We start from the raw sequence: 22,478 nt of genomic DNA on the forward strand, positions 1-22,478 counted from the left end.
TGTTATTCTTAGTTCGTTTTTCAGAAGCTTAAAAAAAAATCAATTTGTAAACATTTCCATCTGGAACTCCAATAAAAAGGATTCGCTGTATTTTTGAAAGTTTTCTGTTTTTGAAAGTGTCGTGAGAACTTGATTAAATATAGTATTTACACAAAGGTTATCTCATGTCGGATAATATGTATATAAAAGCGGAGCGAATCTTCCGCGTGTCAAGAATTTTAAGTTTCCCGGGGGGTCGCGAATTCATCATTAAAAATCTAGTCACGTAGTTAGCACTCTGGTTCGTGCTACTGATTACAGCTTGGCAATTTTTTTCCTTTTGACTCGCTCTATGAAAATCGCAGGGTTTATATTTTGTATTGTTATATTACATTCTAGTGTTCATTTGTGAGCATTTTTGGATACATATATTTTTATAGGAAACCGAGTGAAGAGTTATATCAACAAGTTGGACCTTACAATACAGGGTGAGTATCCTTATATTTGTTATATGGTTTTATCCCCTTATTAGAAAGCGCGGTCGCATATTTGTATGGCAAACTCATTGAATAACATTAGAGCTGGGGGATATCAAATAAATTATATTTACTCTTGGCGGGATTAATGTCACTGGGGAATAATTCGATTGCGTCTCCCTGTATCGTCCCGATCATCAGTCAGTACAAAATCTTTAGAATAAAATCGTAATGTTTTGCGGCAAATGACGATAAAAAGTAATTCTCTGTTTGTAGAAGGCCAATTTCGCATGTTTTGCTCGTCAAGTTTGTCTTTGATGACGCGATTTTCATATAAAAGCTGTGTAGGCCTAATCAGTGAAGATGGTGAGAAAAAGGTTGACTTACAGTAAATAATCCGTAAAATGGCATGAACGGTATCGGACGCTTTCTCAAGTCGTTTTATGTCTGAAACAAAGTCATCTGTAGGAATGAAAAGAGAAAGAAATCGAAGTTTATCAATGACTCCTCCAGCTGTTCACAACCATAACACGTAATGCGTATTTTTTTACTGTTAGGAACGCAAAGGGACAGTGAAAGATTAGAATTGCGACACACTATAGTAATTGCAATAAAGCCAATTATTGAGCCTAAACTATGACCAATGTATTGCTTCTTTTTATAGAAATACTAGCTGTTGGGGTGGCGCTTCGCGCCACCCCAACACCTAGTTGGTGGGGCGCTTCGCGCCCCCCCAAGCCCCCCCGCGCGCGTAAGTCGTTACGCGCCATATTAGTTACGCGCCATTGTAGTTGTGTCCCTGTGTCCCACCTGTGAATATAGATAGATTTATATATGTGTTTCAAACTACGTAAAAATTGCGAATATACAACATTCTTGGCTTTCCCATTGTCTGTCCATATACAAAGCCGTATGTACTAATAATGACGTCATATGCAAACGCTCTTTTTACAAACAAACAAACATGCATACACACAACTCGTTTTTATATAGATAGATAGATAGATAGATACAATACAAATTAACTACGTAAAACTTGTGAATATACAACAGTCTTCGCTGTCCCATTGTCTGTGTTGCAATCTTTTAAATTGAAAAAGCAGATCCGTTGGAATCATGGGAATGCAAGGAATAAGAACAGCCTCACCCTCATAAGGCCCTGTCAAGATTGTGGCCTCTATTAGGTTTTCCATTGTTTTTTTTTACGGCAAGTCGCGTGCCATTGCAAAGCTTTGGTGGGTTGATATTTCTTAAAAGTATTATTGGTACGCCTATTTTTAGTTGTAGCACGTGTGGTGGAAACCCTGAAGGATCTATGGAATTTAAAAATTCAGATGGATAATTAACCGCTTCATTTGGTTCCGAAATACAAATTAACTGCGTAAAACTTGCGAATATACAACATTCTTCGCTGTCCAATTCTCGCTGCATATAAATAGATTGTCAGGTTTACCGACCCTCGAACATGCAACGTACAATTGTCCATGGGAAAAACAATCAGTATTAAGATCAATACCACATTTTTTTAATGATTGACCTTGAGCTTTGTTAATGGTGATTGCAAATGCTAATCGAATTGGGAATTGCAATCTTTTAAATTGAAAAGGCAGATCCGTTGGAATCATGGGAATGCGAGGAATAAGAACAGCCTCACCCTCAAAAGGCCCTGTCAGGATTGTGGCCTCTATTAGGTTTTCCATTGTTTTTTTTACGGCAAGTCGAGTGCCATTGCAAAGCTTTGGTGGGTTTATATTTCTTAAAAGTATTATTGGTACGCCTATTTTTAGTTGTAGCACGTGTGGTGGAAACCCTGAAAGATCTATGGAATTTAAAAATTCAGATGGATAATTAACCGCTTCATTTGGTTCCAAAACTGTGTCGACTGACTTGTAAAGGACTGCCTGGTCTTGAATCTTGGTCAAAACAATATTGTTGATTTCGTGGACGTCTATATTTTTGGGTGCGAGAATCGCTCTTTCACTTAGCCATTTATTATTTTTATAATTTTTTAGAATATTCGGAAATACTTTTTCAATCAATTCATTTTTGGACGTCACTAAATTACAGAAATCAGCAGGTAGTTGTATACGTCCTGAAATTGAGTCTACTGGGAGCTTTCCGTTTCCCATTGCCAGCAATTGATCTGAAAATGTTTGACCAGAGTCATCGTTTTGCAATCGGACACGCATATTTGTAGTTAATTTTAATGTTTTTACGTGTGCCCATAGACTCTTTGAGCATCTTCATCAGTCATTGTAAACTTAAACATTAATAGATTTCTACGCGAACATATGTCTTATATAGCTTGAATGACGTCACCTTCAAAGCAAAAATGACGGCAACTAATTTCATGACGTCAGCCGAAACATGACGTCACCTGATCCACAGATCCACAGACAGACAGACAACTTATTTTTATATATATAGATTATAACTAGTTCGTAACCAATAATGCTAATCTGTGATTAAGGTGCTTTGAGTTAAAGAAGAAAGGGTACTTGTGTAATATAGTGACCACATTCAAGAAGTGAAGTTAGGTTAATCATCTATATATATATATATATTTATATATATATATATATATATATATATATATATATATATATATATATATATATATATATATATATATATATATATATATATATATATATATATATATATATATATATATATATATATATATATATATATATATATATATATATATATATATATATATATAGATAAATAAGTTGTATGCATGTTTGTTTTTTTGTATATTTTTTTTGTAAAAAGAGGGTTTGCATATGACGTCATTATAAGATGACGTTATAGACCGGGACACAAAATGACGATCGGGACACCGGGACACAAGGAAGATAAATGACGACCGGGACACTCAAAGAGAAATTACAGACCGGGACACAAATGACGACCGGGACACCGAGACACAGGGAATATAAATGACGACCGGGACACAGGGACACAACTACAATGGGGACGCCCGGGGGCACAAGGGGTATATATAAATGACGACAGGGAATATTCGATTAGCAATCACCATCAACAAAGCTCAAGGGCAATCATTAAAAAAATGCGGTATAGATCTGAATACGGATTGTTTTTCCCATGGACAATTATACGTTGCATATTCAAGAGTCGGTAAACCTGACAATCTATTACACAACTACAGTGGCGCATTAAAGTGATTTGCGCTATGTACGAGAATAATACTGCTGCGGTTTTGTACTAAACTGGTTTTGTATTATACTTTTATTGTACTTTTGTACAACTGGTTTTGTATTAAATCAGGAGTTAAGCAGGGTTGTGTTCTATCCCCCTTTATATGGATCATTTTGATGGACTTCGTCTTAAGGAGCACAGGAAAGGCAATTGGAGACCATGGAATCAAATGGGGAGGAAGAACGCTCCTGGACTTAGATTATGCTGATGATTTAAGCATATTAGATGAAAGTGTGAGCAAAATGAATGAATTTTTAGAGGTTTTACGAGTTCAGGGTGCTAAAATAGGCTTGAAAATTAATGTTAAGAAGACTAAGTCACTAAGGTTAGGAATAAGTGAAGATGAACAGGTGACCTTAGGTAACGAAAAGATTGATCAGGTTGGGAGCTTCAGTTACCTTGGTAGTATTATTAGTAAAGATGGTGGGAGCAGTGAAGATGTTAAAAGTAGAATAGCTAAAGCTCAGGGTGTTTTTTCACAGTTAAAAAAAGTTTGGAAGAATAGAAAGATAAGCCTACAAACCAAGATTAGAATATTGGAAGCTACAGTGATGACAGTGGTCAAATATGGCTCTGAAGCATGGACACTCCGAAAAGCAGATGAAAATTTACTAGATGTTTTCCAGAGAAATTGCCTACGGATTGTTCTGGGTACCCGGCTGACTGACCGTATTTCAAACAGTAGGTTGTACGAAAAGTGTGGTTCAATCCCGCTTTCTGGGGCTATAATGAAAGAAAGGTTGAGATGGCTAGGCCACGTTCTACGGATGAAGGATGACAGATTACCGAAGATTGTCCTTTTTGGCCAACCGTCTGGGGCTACACGGAAAGCAGGTCGTCCTTGTCTGGGTTGGGAGGATGTCATAAATAAGGATTTAAAGGAAATGGGAACTTCCTGGGAGGGTGTAAAGAGGGAGGCTTTAAATAGATTAGGTTGGAGGAGGAGCGTGCGTAGCTGTGTTGGCCTCAGGCGGCTTGGTGCTGCAGTGAGTTATTAGTAGTAGTAGTAGTAGTAGTGGCGCGTAACTAATACGGTGCGTAATGACTTACGCGCGGGGGAGGGGGGCTTGGGGGCGCGAAGCGCCACACCAACACCTAGTAATGAAATATAACAAAATATGATGAAAATATGATACTTATTTCAAAATTATGGAAACGACAATAGAGAGTTATGGAAAACAGGCCACCCAGAACGCATTATATTAAATACCTAACCTAACCAACTCTAATAATTGAAATTTAATTAAAATGTACCTGCATAGTAATTTATCTCACTCAGTCCAAGCGCACAAATTATCTCGAAGTGTGCACAAAGAAACCAGTTTTACAACAGATCAAGAACAACAGTGTGGTCACTATATTACACAAGTACCAAAAAAAGAAATCAACAATGTGCCCACAACAGGCGCATACAGAATAGTATTTCCGAAGGCCCAATAATAATGAAAAATCAATTAAAGAAAGCGTGATTAAGAAGTGCCCAAAAATTAAGAAAAATTAAGGGTTTTGGGAGTCCATCCCCTAAGTACTTCCCTTGTGTAATGACGCTAAATGGCAAAGATTTTGAATTTAGCCTCACCGATGAGACTGACTGCTACGGTTTCCTATTAAAATTGCAAAGAGTAAAAAGGATGGTATTCACCTACACGCAATGAAATCCGTCCTCTACCTGAACTATGGGTCCCTCTAGAGTTTCTGTATTTCGAATTTAAAATGAATGTAAATGAAAATTAAAAAAATTTGTATAAACCCTAGGAAAATATTGCTAGTTCATCTTGGCTTTTTATCTTTGTTTTCCTTCAGCATATTCCAATTTAACTTGTATTTGACTTAGTGGCGTCAATTGACGAAAATTCAAGGGAGAGGGATGGGCAAGATTTTTTCCCCAAATCTATGGGGAGGCCGAAATTGTAGTTTAAAAAAAAAATCAGTGAAATACCAACGGAAAGCCATGTACAATTTGAGTTATTTTTTTTAACCCAAAAAAAGTGTCTTTGACATCCAGGGTAAAAAAATAAGGGTGCAACGATAAATAATCAATATTTGATTTTACTCTACCGACAACACTGGCTGCTACGGTTTCCTATTAATTAAAATGATGTGATTCAGCGATGCGCAATGAAGTCCAACCCCTATGTGCTATGTTCCTCAAGATCAGAGGCTCCGAAACTTTTTTTTCATGTAGACCACTTTCAAAATTTTGGTGGCTCCAGTGGGCCCCCTGCAACTTAATTTCTACCATGTTCCCAAAACTCGATGAAAAATGTGAAGTTTATGTCTAACTATGGAATTTTTTCCATAGTTAGAGTCCCAACCACAAATTAACTGTATTCCGAAAATAAAATAAGAATAGATTAGTTCATTAATCAATTGATAGTTCTCTGAGTTGATGTAAATAAGCAAAGCTGGTCAATCAAAAAAAATTTCTGCCAAACTTTCCTTTTTTGACATCTACTCATAGCACAGGAAAACCAATCAATTCTCACTTATCTAAATTAGAAAACTTCCTATTGGGAGTGATAAAAATAACAATAAAAATAGTATCTTTTCTAGTGTTGTATTTATTCAAATACTTAGTTATTACTTAGTTACTACGCTATGCAGTTATTACAATTATTATTGTTTTCATATTACCTTGTAATGTGAAAACAGCCAAAATATAATTAAAATTAAACATCAATAACTTAGCATAGCTTCTTAAATGAATTATATAAAAAAACTAGTTTTTTAAACTGAAAGTAAGGAGCGACATTAAAACTTGAAACGAACAGAAATTACTCCGTATATGAAATGGGTTGTCCCCTCCGCAATCCCTCGCTCTTTACGCTAAAGCTTTTAATTGTTTTAAAAAGCAGAATTGTGGCAAAGAGTCAAACTTTAGCGTAAAGAGCGAGGGATTGCGGAGAGGACAAAAAAACAAACAAATAAACACGCACCCGTGATTTGTCTTCTGGCAAAAAATACGAAATTCCACATTTTTGTAGATAGAAGCTTGAAAATTTCGTTTTAGGGTTCTCTGATACGCCGAATATGGTAAATGTTTTCCCCTATTTTCTAAAATAAGGCAAATTTTTTCAGGCTCGTAACTTTTGAAGACAAAGACTAAATTTGACGAAACTTATATATTTAAAATCAGCATGAAAATCTGATTTTTTGATGTATATTTTAGCATCAAAGTTCCGTTTTTTAGAGTTTCGTTTACTATTGAGCCGGGTCGCTCCTTACTGCAGTTCGTTACCAGTTACCACGAACTGTTTGAAATCACAAAATAATCATAATTTTATTGGGTGAGATGTACTTTTGGATAGATAACGACTCATCAATATTTGGCTTCGGTTTTGTTAGAAATAACTGCAAACCTCCCCTTTTCTGGAATATTCAATCTGCTTGAATTCCACATCAAATACAAAATTCCACATTTTTGTAGATAGGAGCTTGAAACTTTTACAGTAGGGTTCTCTGATACGCTGAATCTGATGGTGTCATTTTCAATGGGGTGTTTCCCCCTATTTTCTTTTCAGGGGTGTTTCCCCCTATTTTCTTCACTTTTAAGGGGTGTTTCCCCCTATTTTCTTAAATAATGCAAATTTTCTCAGGCTCGTGACTTCTGATGGGTAAGACTAAACTTGATGAAACTTATATATTTAAAATCAGCATTAAAATGCTATTCTTTTGATGTAGCTATTGATATCAAAATTCAATTTTTTAGAGTTTTGATTACTATTGAGCCGGGTCGCTCCAGTTCGTTACCACGAACTGTTTGATAAACTTGTACGGGAGACTTTGTCTTAATGAGCACAGCAAAGGCTATGGGAGAGCACAGAATCAAATGGGGAAGTAAAAATCTCCAAGACTTAGGTTATGCTGATGACTTGAGCACTTCAGATAAATATACGACCAAAATGAATGAATATTTGGGGATTTTAAGAGTTCAAGGTGCGAGATAGGTGGAACAAGTGAAAGTGAGGAGTTGATGTTGGATAACGAGGATATCAATGAAGGGGACAGCTTCACTTACCTATGTCGTATCAAACGGTTCGTGTTAGAGCACTATAAGCAAGGAGCAACTTGGCTTAATAGTAACCGAAACTCTAAAAACCAAATTTTAATGTTAATTGATGCATTAAAAATAAGTGAATTTTTATGCAGATTCCAAATATATAGGCTTAATTAAGTTTAGTGTTACCCAAAACTGCGAGCCTCAGAAAATTTGGCTGATTTTTGTAAAAGGGAGGAAACTCCCCCATAAAGTCCAGGAGTGTAAATGACACCATCAGACTTGGTGTACAAGATAACCCTGCTCGAGAGGTTTCAAACTACCATCTGCAAAAGTGTTGCGTAGAGGTTTCATATCAAACCAATGGTCCTGGAATATCAATACAGAACTCATTCGAATGAAAATTACAAGTTCTAGTGCTTTTTAAACTTACCAAAAAGATTGGAGGGCAACTAGCCCCCCTCCCACACTCCCTTTTCCCCCAAAGTGATTCGATCCAAATTTTGAGATTGTCATATTGTTCAGCATAGTTCAAGTGTTACAATAAGTTTGCCTTCGGGGATAACATGATCCCCCAAACCCCCTGGGGAAAGGGCTTTAATATATGAAATTTGCCCTTTGTTTAAGTATAGTAATACTTAAACAAATTTTTGGACTATTATTATTTGGACTATAAGGCAATTTGCTGTTGGGGGGATTTTACACGGCGAGAATTTTCCTTAACGAGGGAAATTTTCGGGTTAACTTTCCTGGGAAATTTTTTTATGGGGGATCCCTATACAAAATTCTGTTTTTTGGCTTACTTTGTCTTTACCGATTAAATTTTAAGTGTAGATATATTCCAGGAGAGTTATTCAGAGAAAATTTTCAGCTGGATTTGAATGTCTGGAGGAGTTTTGCTTCGAGAAGGGGAGGGGGTCCGATTGATAAATTTCCATAAGAGAATTTTCAGTGGGAGAATTCTCCTTAGGAGAAATTCGCCATGAGGAATTTTTCCGCGGGAACAACTGTCTACTGAGAAAAGAGTTCGGGAAAACCTTTCAACGGAATTGGGATTTCCAGGGAAACTTTTCAACAGAGAGGGGGGACATATCTGGTATGATTTGAATAATGACCAGAAGTTAAAATTTTTCAAATAGAATTGTATTAAGGAGAATTTTTCAGGCTGAATCGTCCGGAAAAAAAAGTCCCAGGGGGAATTCTCAGCGAGGATGGAATTTTCCGGGGGAATTTTCAGTGGGAAGAAATTTCCATGGAGGTATTTTTCACGAGGGCAGGTAATTTTCCATGTTGGGGGCCTGATTTCCCGACATTATTTGGAAAATAATCAGAAATTAAATAAAAACAAGTTTTTTTTCCTTTTAAAGTAAGGAGTAACACTAAAACTTCAAACGAACGGAAACTATTATGTATATGAGGAGAATTGTTGCCCCCTCTTCAATACTTCAATCTTTACGATAGAGATTGGCTTTTTATCCCAATTCTTTAAGAACGACTCATAAAAAACAAGGGCGGTTAATTAGAATTAGAGGCTTTTTTTTAAAGTAGGAAACCTTAGCTAAAAAAAACTTTAGCGTGATTGAGGAGGAGGCAACCACCCTCACATACTTAGTATGTATGTTTCTCTAATTTTTGATGTTTCTCCTTACTTTCAGTTAAAATAACTTGTTTTTATATTTAATCATTTGTAATAACGGTGAGTGCAGAAAATATGTTAAAGGCTGAATAACCTAGGCCCAATGGGTTTTTTCATAATTGAAAAAAGTTTGGAAGATACGAAGATAAGTTTGTGAACCAGGATATTGGAAGCTATAGTGATGATAGTTGGCAAGTATGACTGAACAGTGGGCGCTCAAAGAACGGAGGAGGATTTACTAGATTTTTTCCAGAGAAATTGTCTACAAATTGCTTTTGGTACCCGTCAGACTGACTCTTTAGATGGCTAAAACACACTCAGCAGATAAAAAATGACAGATTGCCAAAGACCTTCCTTGTCAACCAACCATCTAGAGGGCCAGACAAAAACAAGGTCGTCCCCGAATGGGTTGGGAGGAGGTTGTCAGGAATAGTTTAAAGAAAAATAGAACTTCCTGGGAGGGCGTAAAAAGGAGGCTTTGACTAGATTGGGACGGAAAAAAGTGTGCCCGGCTGTGCTGTCGTGGGTGACTTGGTGCTGCAGTAAGTTTATAGTAGAAGTAGTTTTGAAAGGTGATTTTAAGCCAACATTTTAGTTCTTCACTATCTAAACCAGATAAATTTGTGTAGAACCCCGTTTGCGAATTACGAACCCCTATTTTTTGTTACGCCAATGTAGACTCCTGTCGAGTCTCCCTTGGACTCCTAGGGGTCCGCCTGGACCACTTTGTGAATCACTGCTCTTGATTAATCCGACTTAAATACCAACGTCTCTTTGTGTTCATTAATCTATGTATGTAGTAAATTAATCAATGAATAAGCTCTGAATTTTGAGGTTTAAGGGGTACTTGCGTGTTATAGTGACTGCACTTTGTTCTTTATCTTCAATTAAACCGGTTGTCTTTATCCGCTCGGAGATAATAATCAGCTTAGCCTGAGTAAGATAAACGTTATCTATGCAGGTATACTTTAACATTTAATATATAGAGGTGGTTAGGCATTTAATATAATGTGTTCTGGGTGGACCTACTTTCCATAATCTTCTATGGTATTTTTCCATAATTTTGGTACTAAAGTATTATTTTTTCTTTACATTTTGGGATGTTTTATTAGGTTAACCTAACCTCGCTTCTTTGATGTGGTCGCTATAGCACGCAAAGCATTGTTTAAGGTTTACTTCATTTTCTTGGCAGAAAATTCATTTGACATGATTTCGCCAACACATTTCTTAGCTACCGAAAGAACTTGTAATATTTGACTAATTCTTCCTAAATTAAACTTCTTTGCGCTTTTTTGTTTCTCCAAGTCCCCAACAGTTGAACCCGAAAATGATGGTTCAAAATAGCCTCGATTTTCATTTATATTACACAAGGCTCTTAACACCACGATTATTAATGCTTATTTCAATTCATTGCAATAACAGGCAACAATTCATTCTATTTAACCCAATTATTATTCCTTTTTGGGACAGTCAAATAGAAGTATGCAAATTACCTTTTAAACATTTACAACATTAAATTTAGATGGTTTTTGAAATATTGCTTGATAAAATTGACTGATTTTTATAAAATTAAAATTAATGTTTTTGGTTTAAGCAAAGAATCAGTAAGAGTGGTTCTTTGGGATAGCATAACTGGAGATATCCTGTTATTGCAGCCAGTCTTCTCCGTAAACCAAAAACAAGTAATGCGCTACTTTTCCAGCTGGCAGAATTTGTACTTTTCACCAGAGAAGTAAAGAGCTATTTGATGACAGCAAAACAGAAATAGCACGATCATCGATGAAGCAACCATTATTGTGTAATTATACATAATGCTCAGACAAAGGGAAAATTATTCAAGTCATAACTTGGACATTGTAAATAATATCCCTGTAACATTCATAATTAATGTGTATAGGGGTATCAAAGCCAAATGTGAAGCATTGTAAAGCAGAGTATATTCAATATCATCTTTATTGAATATTGATTATTTACAAAAATAATTAATATTCTGATGGTGTCCTCTGCTGGGCTGTATATTCAGTGGCTGGCCTAAAATAATATGTCCGTAATGGGAGGATATATTGATTGGAGAAAAGTACTGTTTATTAGTTAACAAATTTTAGCTTCCGGATGCAGTTTTTTCTCCCCTTTCTACGGTGTTAAGCTTAAATAAAACTTGTCGAGAAATTCACTCTTAGAAGACGAATTGCATTAACTCCAATTGTCTGCCCAGTTTTCAATAAGGCCAACCTGAAAGATCAAAGGATATTCATTTAAGTCACCTTCGTGAGGAATTCGAACTTGTGTTGTCGTATCATCAGTGAAATTGTAATATCTCATCCATAATATTTGCCGTCGAATCATTGATAAACGCCAATAAGCGGAGTGGGCTTAAAAAGCATCCTTGAGGCACTCCATCTAGCACTGGACGTCTCTTTGAGATAAAACGGTTGAGGACAACTATTAACGTCGGTTGACAGTAGATGCTATTCTACAGCTTTTTAAAGAGTTTTAACTGATTCTCCATATATTCTATGAACTTTTCAGCCCTATTTGGGCCGAATAGTTGTTTTGGGTCACCAAGTAGCAGAAATTGGTGCTAAGCTGTATCAAAACCCATTTTGTTACTTAAAACGTAAACTAGAAGTTGAAATTGTATTCCAAATGCCCTTCTTCCGTTATCTTACAACTACCTCCAATGAAACTAAAAACATCAAGAAAATATATCCTTATTTTTTCTTTTGTCGGAAAAAAGTGAAATCTATTGCGGAAAATTTTAACTAATAACTTTTGGTATGTAATAATGAATGTAATCAAGCTTACAAATTTGGGGTCTCATTGTAGTCCTAAGATTGGAAGCTCCAAAATTGGAATTTGGGCCATAAATCGTCTTTTTGAGTTGCCTCTGTAAGAATCGTTCTAGTTTTTTGGTCCTCCTAAGTAAAATCCTGGCTATGGCATTGTGTCCAGTATCTCTTTCTGGTCTTTTTCGTTTTTTTGTTTTTTTTAACTTACATCGTTTAGCAAAGATAAAGTAAAGCCGGCTAAATATTTTAAATGCTCGTGATGATAATGCCACCAGAAACGTTTGGAATATTCGGCATTAGGTCTAAAGTTTTGGTGGCCATACCACAGTCCTAATTTGCCTCGGTTCGCGACAGGGTGTCACGTTAATTGTGAATCATAAACAGGATTTCGCTACCTAACAAGACAAGATGATTGATGTACCGTGTAAGGAGCTACAATTAGAATGCTATCAAACTAAAATATTAAAGTAATCTAGACATTACTTTTCTATCAAGATGCCATTATACTATAAGTATAATGTAAGATAGTAATTATCAAATTTATTGCAGGGGATGGTAATTAGAAAAAAAGAGTGAGATTAATTGGAAATATCAGCATTTAGCTTGTTGATGATTTACGACTAATTTATTTATAATCAGTTTTTTATGAAAAGGAATTTGTGTATTACCTAAAGCGTATTGAACTTCGCAATAAAGGTGTTTAGTATATGTATTAGAAACAAAATCTATTTATTGATCATCCCCTATCTTCGCAATAAAGCAGCAAGACAAAAATACAAGTCGAGATTGAACCTATATCTTTTTGATCCTGGGCATTGGTTGTTCTGGCCTCTTTTACGCCCCTAGACCCTAAATCTTGATTAGACTCCCCTCCCCCCGTCTCCCGAATTTTCCTACCAAATTTTGACTAAATTTTGATTTATTAACAAAACTGTTTTGAATTCATTTATGAAGTAATAATACATTTTTAATTAGTTCTTAATTTATTATTTAAATTTTTCATTACTATTTTGAAAAAAATCATGCTATCAATTAATTAATATTTTATTAATTATTTTCGTATATTATCTGCGCTGTCTAATTTATTTTAATATAAATTAAATTTCAAAAATTACAAAATGATTATCATAATCAGATTATTTATTTGAAATTTCTGTGCCAGGGGCGACTGCCTCCCCTGTCCCCTCCCCTAAAAACACCTCGATCCTTAGCAATTAACATGGGAAGATAGGTAGTAGAAATTGCTAGCGGCACACAGAATTGGGTCTGGTATTTTCATTACAAAAGAGGAAAATTTCAGAGAAAATTTGATTTTAGATATAATAAATCTGCAATGATGTAGGATTAAAGCTTAATTCTCTCTGTAAGTGATGATTAACCAGTATTTTTGACAATTCTATTATCTATAAAGTAGGCCTAGATGAGCTAGGAAGAATTTGGATATGTTAAGTCAGATAGTTTGAATATAGACTGATAGGCCTAATGGTAACATATGTATGGTCTCTACTCTCTCCAAAGACTCTTAAAAGACATGCAGACAGGTAGTTTAGGGTAGGCTAAAAAAGGGAACAAAATTGCCTGGGATTTTCCTTTTCGAAACTAGTGTATCGAAAAAAAAAATAATGATTTTAGTTCAAAACTTTGCTTTATCAATATGATTTTTGAATAAGCTTGTTTTCTTTTTATTTCTTTTATGTTTTATTCCGCTGGTGACCTCTGTTGAATTCATAACCAAAGTATCTTCATATATTTTATTATTGTGTTATTCACTGTTTTCACAAATTTCCTTGTTATCTCCTCTTGTGTGTATAATATGTATCTCCAACTCTTGGGCCTGTCCACAATGAGAATTTAGTAATAATCAGCTACCACTAATTTTAGGGATCAGCTAATTCTAAGATTTATAATTAAGATTAGCTATAATCAACGCTGAATTTAGCCAAAGTCCAAGTTGGATTTATTGGAATATGTCAGGGGCATTGGTATAAATTTACAAAAAAATCTTGCAGGGGGCTAGCGCATTTCGATGAAACAGCCTGAAGTGGTGTGAACTGGTAAAAATCCGATAGGCGGTAGAATCAAGCCAAATTGAATGACAATTAGCAGTAGGCATCTATCAGACTTTGATATTCTTATTTATTCTAATTTTATATCCTATGCTTCAATGCTGTAGTAAAGCCACTAAAAATTTCACAGAACTTTTCGCAGTCATTTACTGTTAGCTAAACATACATTTTATTAGTAACTATGTAGAAATGTAAGCTATAGAATGAAATTACTATATTTAATATTAAGAGACTCTCGATAGCGCAAATTAGATTTGAAACTCTACTCTGCTAAAAATATAATTATAATTTCTTGTCTTCTGAGAAAATTGTATATGCTCCTATCCTTAGAAAAAGACAAGTAGCCCAAATTAAACCTCAATTTCTCCGAAAAAGCAAGCTAGGATTTCTGGAACACTTAAAAATTTATATTTTCCCTTTAGAGACTTTAGAAAACCAGAGATGCTCGTTAGTGAGTTATTTGATATTTTTTCTCTAATTTTAACAGGTGCGTAATTTCTTATGATGCAGGGGGTGGAAACTGCCCTCCCAGACCCAAGTTTTCCCAACAGACCTCAGTTTCTCCCCTCTCTCATCTGAAATCTGGTTTCTTCAAAAAATCTTATTAATACTAAGATAAGTCTGCATAATTCAGGTATCCAGAGAAAGAGGTCAGTTTTCCTTAGTATATCTTTCCTTTATGGTAATATATGGATCATTTTTAGTTTCCACTGTCATTTTTACTTAATTTGGGAAAATTGGCTCCAACTTTATCCTCCCCCATAATTTGACGAAATTACGTAACTGTGTATTAACTGCTTCTTTTCAAAGTACCTTATGAAATATTGTAACTGAGAAAACAAGGTCTCTTACAAAACTTGAATCTAACAGTTCGTGGTAACGAACTGTAGTAAGGAGCGACCCGGCTCAATAGTAACTGAAACTCTAAAAAATGGAATTTTGATACCAATAGTTACATCAAAAGAACCGCATTTTAATGCTGATTTTGAATATATAAGTTTTATCAAGTTTAGTCTTATCCATCAAAAGTTACGAGCCTGAGAAAATTTGCCTCATTTTAGAAAATAGAGAAAGACACCTCCTAAAAGTAATGGAATCTTAAAGAAATCACACCATCAAATTCAGCGTATCAGAGAACCCTACTAAAGAAGTTTCAAGCTCCTATCTACAAAAATGTAGAATTTTGCATTTTTTGCCAGAAGACCAGATCACGGATGCGTGTTTATTTGTTTGTTTGTTATTTTTTTCCCCAGGGGTGATTGTATCGACCCAGTGGTCCTAGAATGTCGCTAGAGGGCTCATTCTGACGGAAATTAAAAGTTCTAGTGCCCTTTTTAAGTGATCAAAAAATTGATCCCACCCTCATTTTTTCCCCAAAGTCACCGGATCAAAATTCTGAGATAGCCATTTTATTCAGTATAGTTGAAAAATCTAATAACCAAGTCTTTGGGGACGACTTACTCCCCCACAGTTCCCGTGCAAGGGGCTGCAAGTTACATACTTTGACCAGTGTTTACATATAGTAATGGTTGTTGGGAAGCGTACAGACGTTTTCAGAAGGATTTTTTTGGTTGGGGAAGGAGGGGTCTAGGGGAGGGGGTTACACTGGGGGATCTTTCCAGGAAGGAATTTTTCATGATGGAAGAGAATTCCCATGAAGGAAGCGCAGGATTTTCTAGCATTATTTAAAAAAAGGATAAGAAAATAAATAAAAAAAGTTTTTTTCAACTGGAAATAAGGAGCAGCATTAAAACTTAAAACGAAGAGATATTATTACGTACATAATGGTGTTAGTCCTCCTCCTTAATACCTTGCTCTTTACGCTAAAGTATTTTTAGCATTTCAACTATTTTTTTCTACGGCCTTTGTGATTCAGAGGTCATTCTTAAGGAATCGGGACAAAATTTAAGCTTTAGTGTAAAGAGCGAGGTATTGACGAGGGGTCAAATCTCCTCATATACGTAATAAAAACATACGAATATATAAGTTTGTTACGTAAGTCAATTCGTAACTTATGTATATTTTTTACTAATAAAAACGCTCGTAAAAAATTTAAAGTTGTAGTTGCGTTTTTAAGTAACCAAAAAATTGGAGGTCAACTGGGCCTCCTCCCTTGTTCCTTTTTTCTCAAAATTATCCGATCAAAACTATGAGAAAGCCATTTAGCCAAAAAGATAATACTATGCAGATTTCGTTTTAATTATTCATGTGCGGATATCCAAAATCAAAACATGTAACATGTATTAATTCAAAAACGTTCAGAAATTAATTTAAGAAAAACAAGTTTTTTGAAATGAAAATAAGGAGTGACAATAAAGCTTAAAACGAACAGAAATTAATCCGTATATGAAAGGGGCTGTTCCCTCCTCAACGCCCCACTCTTCACGCTAAAGTTTTTTTTTGTTTTTTTTTTAAGTAGAGTTGAGAGGAAGAGTCGAACTTCAGTGTATAGTGCGGGGCCTTGAGGAGGAAACAGCCCCTTTCATATACGGATTAATTTCTGTTCGTTTTAAGTTTTAATGTTGCTCCTCATTTTCAGTTAAAAAATTAGTTTTTTATTTAATTCGTAAAAAAGAAAAAAAGGGTGTGCAAATGAAAATAATTTGAAAAGGAAAAGAAATGATATAAGCAGCTATCAGCTTGATGATTTTGCTCCTTTATTTCTTTAAACTCGGAACCATGAAACATTTCCACCCTGAATTTTCTTTTTCGGTGACCTTCCAAACAAAAATAATAGATGTCTCTTTATACATGAATAAATCTCTCGTAACTTACACAACATTCACGATTAATGTATGCAAGAAAAAACAAATTTCATGTCTTAAACATAATAGATTGAGTTTTGGCCAAATAAAAATGAGTTTTCTTCTCATTATCTGCTGCGAAGTATTTAATCTTATTCAAAATATTTTACAATTTTTGGTGGCAGTGGCGAAATGGGAGACTAATCCAAACTTGTAGCTTTGTGGGGCTGAATATAGACATTTAAATGGAACTCTTATGTATACATTTTTTGCTTAATGAGATTCTGTTCTGCACAGAATTACTAAATGCAGATTTTGTTTTCATAGAAATATGATATCAGTGATTGAATCTGTTATAAACAGCATATCAAGAATAAAAGAACATTGACCAGGCCTGGTGGCCGTGCGATTAGAAGTTCATTTAATTGAAGTACTTTTTTTTAAAGTAAATAATTTTTTTTACTGACAACATTTCGTTGCTAAAATCAAATACAATACGAATTGTATCGGTCTAGCCATTTAGAACACACCGGAATCACTATAAAAGGGGAATACAGTGGTTGCAAAACCAGAGAGAGAAAAGTAATGTAAGGAAAACATAGGACTCTTAATGCCGATAAAAGTATTGTCTGTAAAAATAATACCCAAAAGGGGATTTTCAAAGTCTATAGGGGGGTAAACATTCCGGAGGCGGGCAAAAGCCCTTATATTCCTTCCCCAATTGACCCCGCTGTAATAAAGTTATAAACAACTGAAGACATTAATTGATTCTAGGCAAGATCGGTGCCAATACCCGATTAATTATGATTGGTCCGCTTATTTTTTCACAATCATCAACAATTTACAATATTCAAAATATCATCTTGCCCTTCACACCTTACCATGTAAGAGTATTTTGATACGGCTACAAGATTCCAGTTTTAAGAGCGACTTTGGGAATTTCGGCTTAGAAAATCACAGAAGAATTTTACTAGTAGGAAAATTAAGGGAAAGGATACATGTCCATTTCATATTGGATGGAAATTTCAGAGTCTAATTTAGAAAGAAAACAGGTCATAAAATAGACCTGACCTTCGTTCTTAATTTCAAATTAAATAAAAAAAACATGTTTTTTTAACGGAAAGTAAGGAGCGACATTAAAACTTAAAACGCACAGAAATAACTAAAGTTTGACTCTTTCTCTTAACTCTACCTTTTAAAACAGTAAAATACTTTAGCGTAAAGAGCGGGGCGTTGATGAGGAAGCAGTCCCTTTCATATACGAAGTAATTTCTGTTCGTTTTAAGTTTTAATGTCGCTCCTTACTTTCCATTAAAAAAATTGTTTTATTTAATTTCTGAACGTTTTGAATTAACGCATGTTTTGATTTTGGCTCTGCAGATGAATAATTAAAACAAAATTTGCATATTTTTTTTTGGCTAAATGGCTTTCTCATAGTTTTGATCGAATGATTTTGAGAAAAAAAGGAGCGGGGAGAAGGCCTAGTTGCCCTCCGATTTTTTGGTTACTTAAAAAGGCAACTAGAACTTTTGATTTTTTGAGAATGTTTTTATTAGTCAAAGATATACGTAACTTACCAATTAGCTTACGTAACGAACTTCTGTATTCTCATGTTTTTATTACGTATACGTATATTACGTATATTTAAGCTTTAGTGTAAAGAGCGAGGTACTGACAAGGGGTTACCCCCTTGTCTGTACCTCGCTCTTTACACTTTCCTTCATTTCCTTGTTTGTAGTTTTGTTAATTCTTGTTATATTACAGAATCTACCAAGGATTAAAAAAGCATCAATTTAGGCTGATAATTCCCTTTTTATTTTTTTTCCACAAAAAACAAGTATTTTCAAATTTCTACACTTAAAGTATTTTCCTTTGCCAAAACCTATCCTATTAATAAACTTTGTAGTAGTAGGTACGTTTCTATTTTTTATTGTTCAGTTGGTTGAAATTTGGACACAATGCGTATTCCTTTTGCAGAGGAGAAGAATGTCTTAATTAATATACTAGTTGAAAAAAGGATAGATCGCCCTACCATACCTGAATGGTCACAAATTTGTATTCAAAATTTTCTATTTATCCTCTGGTCGTTTTGCGTCAATATGCCTTTTAATTAACCGGTCTTGTACATAGAACCTCTTCTATTTTCTATTCTGGCGAATTCAGTCTTTGCACTGTATACTACGGTGAAGGTACATTTTTCCTGAAGAAGACAAATCGAACTTCCGGTTCAGTCAAGGGTTTATTTCTTGGGGGGAATATCAACAATCTTCATAGTCACTTTTTAAGTGGTATTCGAAATGCACGAGCTCCAAGAGGACTTGCTGTGTCAAGGAAAATAAAATATTTGCGAATAGGAACATTGTAGATAAACTAAGTGTTCCCTTTAACTCTCATCTGGACAATGAAGAATCAAAGCTGATACTTGACAAATCAAACGAAGAAACTGAATTAATGTTCTATGATTTGAAACCGGCGTCCCACTATTTACGGGCTTAAATAGGTTCGTGTGCATTAATTCATTTCAGAGGAGGCCAATTATTCTAGAGAGGGATACATTTAAAACGAACCGCGGATAAATGAGCTACACAGAAAATATAGAAAACTAACTGAAAACTTCAAGGTTTCTTGGAGAGATAGACCCAAGTCCCCTCGACCCTCGGTTTATTTCCTCCATAGATAGTTGAGCGTTTTGTGCCTCCGTTTGTGCAACCTAAGTATATATATATATATATATATATATATATATATATATATATATATATATATATATTGCTTAGGAATAAACTGTCCTCTTACTGCATAGCCACTCGTAGTTGGCTATGAGATAGACGTCAGCCTATGATTGTTCATCATAGGTTCAGAGTGTTATTAAATAAAAAAAAAAGGCAAGTTTTTTCAACTGAAAGTAAGGATCAACAATGAAAGCGAAAAGAACAAAAATTATTTTTTATATTAGGGGGGCTGCCCCCCTCTCGACCCTTCGCTCATTACAATAAACTTTCTTAGTGTTTTAAAAAACTTCTTGTTCCAATTTAACGACACTTGTCTTTCAAGAGTCGTTCTTACAGAGTTGGGCCAAAAATTCAAATTTTAGCATAAGGAGCGGGATTCAGGAAGGGGTAGTCCCCTCGAATACAAAACATTTTCTGTTCATTGTAAGTTTTCATGTTCATATTCTTGTAGAGAGGAGTTTGAAGCCTTTAAAATAGGGTTCTCTTATGTGCTGGATCTGATGGTGTAAGTCTCACTAAAATTATTTGACTTTTCGGGGGTGTCTCTCCTCTTTTTCAAAATCAGGTGAATTTTTTCAGGCTCGTGATGGGTAACATTAAATTTAATGAATTTCATATATTTGGAATCTACATAAAAGTCCAATTATTTTGATGTATTAATTGTTATCAAAATTCCTTTTTTTTGGAGCTTCGATTACTGTTTGGCTGAGTCACTCCTTTACAGCTTGTTACTATGAACTGCTTGATGGACTCGTGAAAGAGTCATAGTTTTTATTTTTCAGAAGTATAATTTTACAGAAGTGCGAAACTTTACTTTGATGGCATTTTTTTAAGGTCATAATGAGCCTTTTAATAAGGAAAATGAAGCATAGCATAATTTTTCTAGGTTATAGCAGCAAATGTCGAGTCAACTGAAAAAGAATCAAACAGTCAAAAATATACTATATCAGACTGAAGGAATGTTCAATTCATTCCTCTTTGAAGATAGTGACATGTAACCGAAGAAATATAGACAACTGACAATCAATTTATCATAAAACATTTGCATCAAATTGCAAATTTATATATATATATATATATATATATATATATATATATATATATATATATATATATATATAGATACAGTTTCTTTTTAGTTTTTTTTCTTTTTTAGTTTTTTCTTTTCCTAGTTTTTTTCTTTTTTACTTTTTCTTTTTATAGTTTCTTCTTTTTATTGATTTTTTTTCTTCAATTTGTCAATGTTCATTCTAACATTGACACTTGGAAAAATCTTTACGTGCCATGCATGCTAAAGCTCCAGCAATTTATAATAAACCTCAAAATTTTGGGTTTCTGTTTTAAGGTTTTCGAATTACTTTAATCTATTGTCAAAATATATTGAAATATTTGTGCAATTCCCAGTTTTTTTTTAGTTTTTTCTTTTTTTTAGTTTTTTAGCTTTTTTTAGTTTTTTTTTCTTTTTTGTTTTTTACCTTTTTTATTTTTTTTACATTTTTTATTTTTAGGTTTTTTCTTTTTTTAATTTTTTAATTTTTTAGTTTTTTTTAGTTTTTTTTTTAATTTTTTACCATTTTTCTTTTTTCAGTTTTCTTTTTCTTCTTTATTTTTCAGCGTCACTATGAAATACATATCGCCGAACCTTTGTTTTTTTAACTAAAATCTGGTAGGCATTGATGACCTTATCCAAGTCAAAATCCCAAACCCAATCATCATCGCTATCATTTTCAGTTTTGATACGTTTTGACTCTCGCTGTCCAGGTGGATTTTCATCTAACTGCGCGGTTTTGCGTTCTTTAGCCGCAAGCCTTTTGGCATTAACTCTTTGAGCAGATTCCTCTGCTGTTTCTTCTGCCATTGAAGGATTTATACTAAAATTTCTCTTTGAATTAACTATTTGAGCAGCTTCCTCGGCTGTTTCTTCTGTCATTTTAAGATCTATACTAAAAATTCCTCTTCACGTGCCAAGCTTGCTGAAGGTCAACAATTTATAATAAACCTCAATATTTAAGTATCTGTTTCAAGGTTTTCGAATTACTTTAATCTATTGTCAAAATATTTCGAAATATTTATGCAATTCCCAGTTTTTACATTTTAGTTCGTTTTCTTTTTCTTCTTTATTTTTCAGACGTCATATGCAAACCCTCAACACAAAAATAAATACAACTTATTTTTATATATATAGAAGATATAATCTGGCGTAACAGACATTGTGTAACAGACATAACACACAAACAACTTATTTTTATATAGATATAGATATATATACTAGTTGTTGGGTGGTGCTTCGCGCCACCCCAACACCTAGTTGGTGGGGGCGCTTCGCGCCCACCCCCCAAGCCCCCCCGCGCGCGTAAGTCGTTACGCGCCATATTAGTTACGCGCCATAGTAGTTGTGTCCCTGTGTCCCACCTGTGAATATATATATATATATATATATATATATATATATATATATATATATATATATATATATATATATATATATATATATATATATATATATATGTTTTTAACTACATAAAACTTGAGAATATACAACATTCTTCGCTGTCCCATTGTCTGTGCACATAAATAGATTGTCAGGTTTACCGACTCTTGAACATGCAACATATAATTGTCCATGGGAAAAACAATCTGTATTCAGATCTATACCTCATGATTCTAATGATTGCCCTTGAGCTTTGTTGATGGTGATTGCTAATCAAACATTCCCTGTGTCTCCGTCGTCATTTATATATCCCCCTGTGCCCCCCGGCGTCCCCGTTGTAGTTGTGTCCCTGTGTCCCGGTCGTCATTTGTGTCCCGGTGTCCCGGTCTGTATATACATTCGT

At 34.5% G+C, this 22,478-nt stretch overlaps 1 protein-coding gene across 4 annotated transcripts in view; it reads left to right on the top strand.

The window, feature by feature from the left end:
* The window catches only part of LOC136027295 (protein trachealess-like), a 166,898-nt gene that overhangs the window by 49,500 nt on the left and 94,920 nt on the right, over positions 1–22,478 (top strand). For 3 of the 4 annotated variants that reach the window (XM_065704399.1, XM_065704401.1, XM_065704400.1), the window contains one exon: positions 420–467. In XM_065704399.1, coding sequence (XP_065560471.1) covers positions 420–467 — 48 coding nt within the window. Of the gene's footprint in view, positions 1–419; positions 468–10,236; positions 10,380–22,478 lie in introns of those variants that run through there. The other variant, XM_065704402.1, reaches the window with a different exon arrangement.

This window comes from Artemia franciscana, chromosome 5, assembly GCF_032884065.1.
Source record: "Artemia franciscana chromosome 5, ASM3288406v1, whole genome shotgun sequence".
NCBI classification, from domain to species: Eukaryota; Metazoa; Arthropoda; class Branchiopoda; order Anostraca; family Artemiidae; genus Artemia; species Artemia franciscana.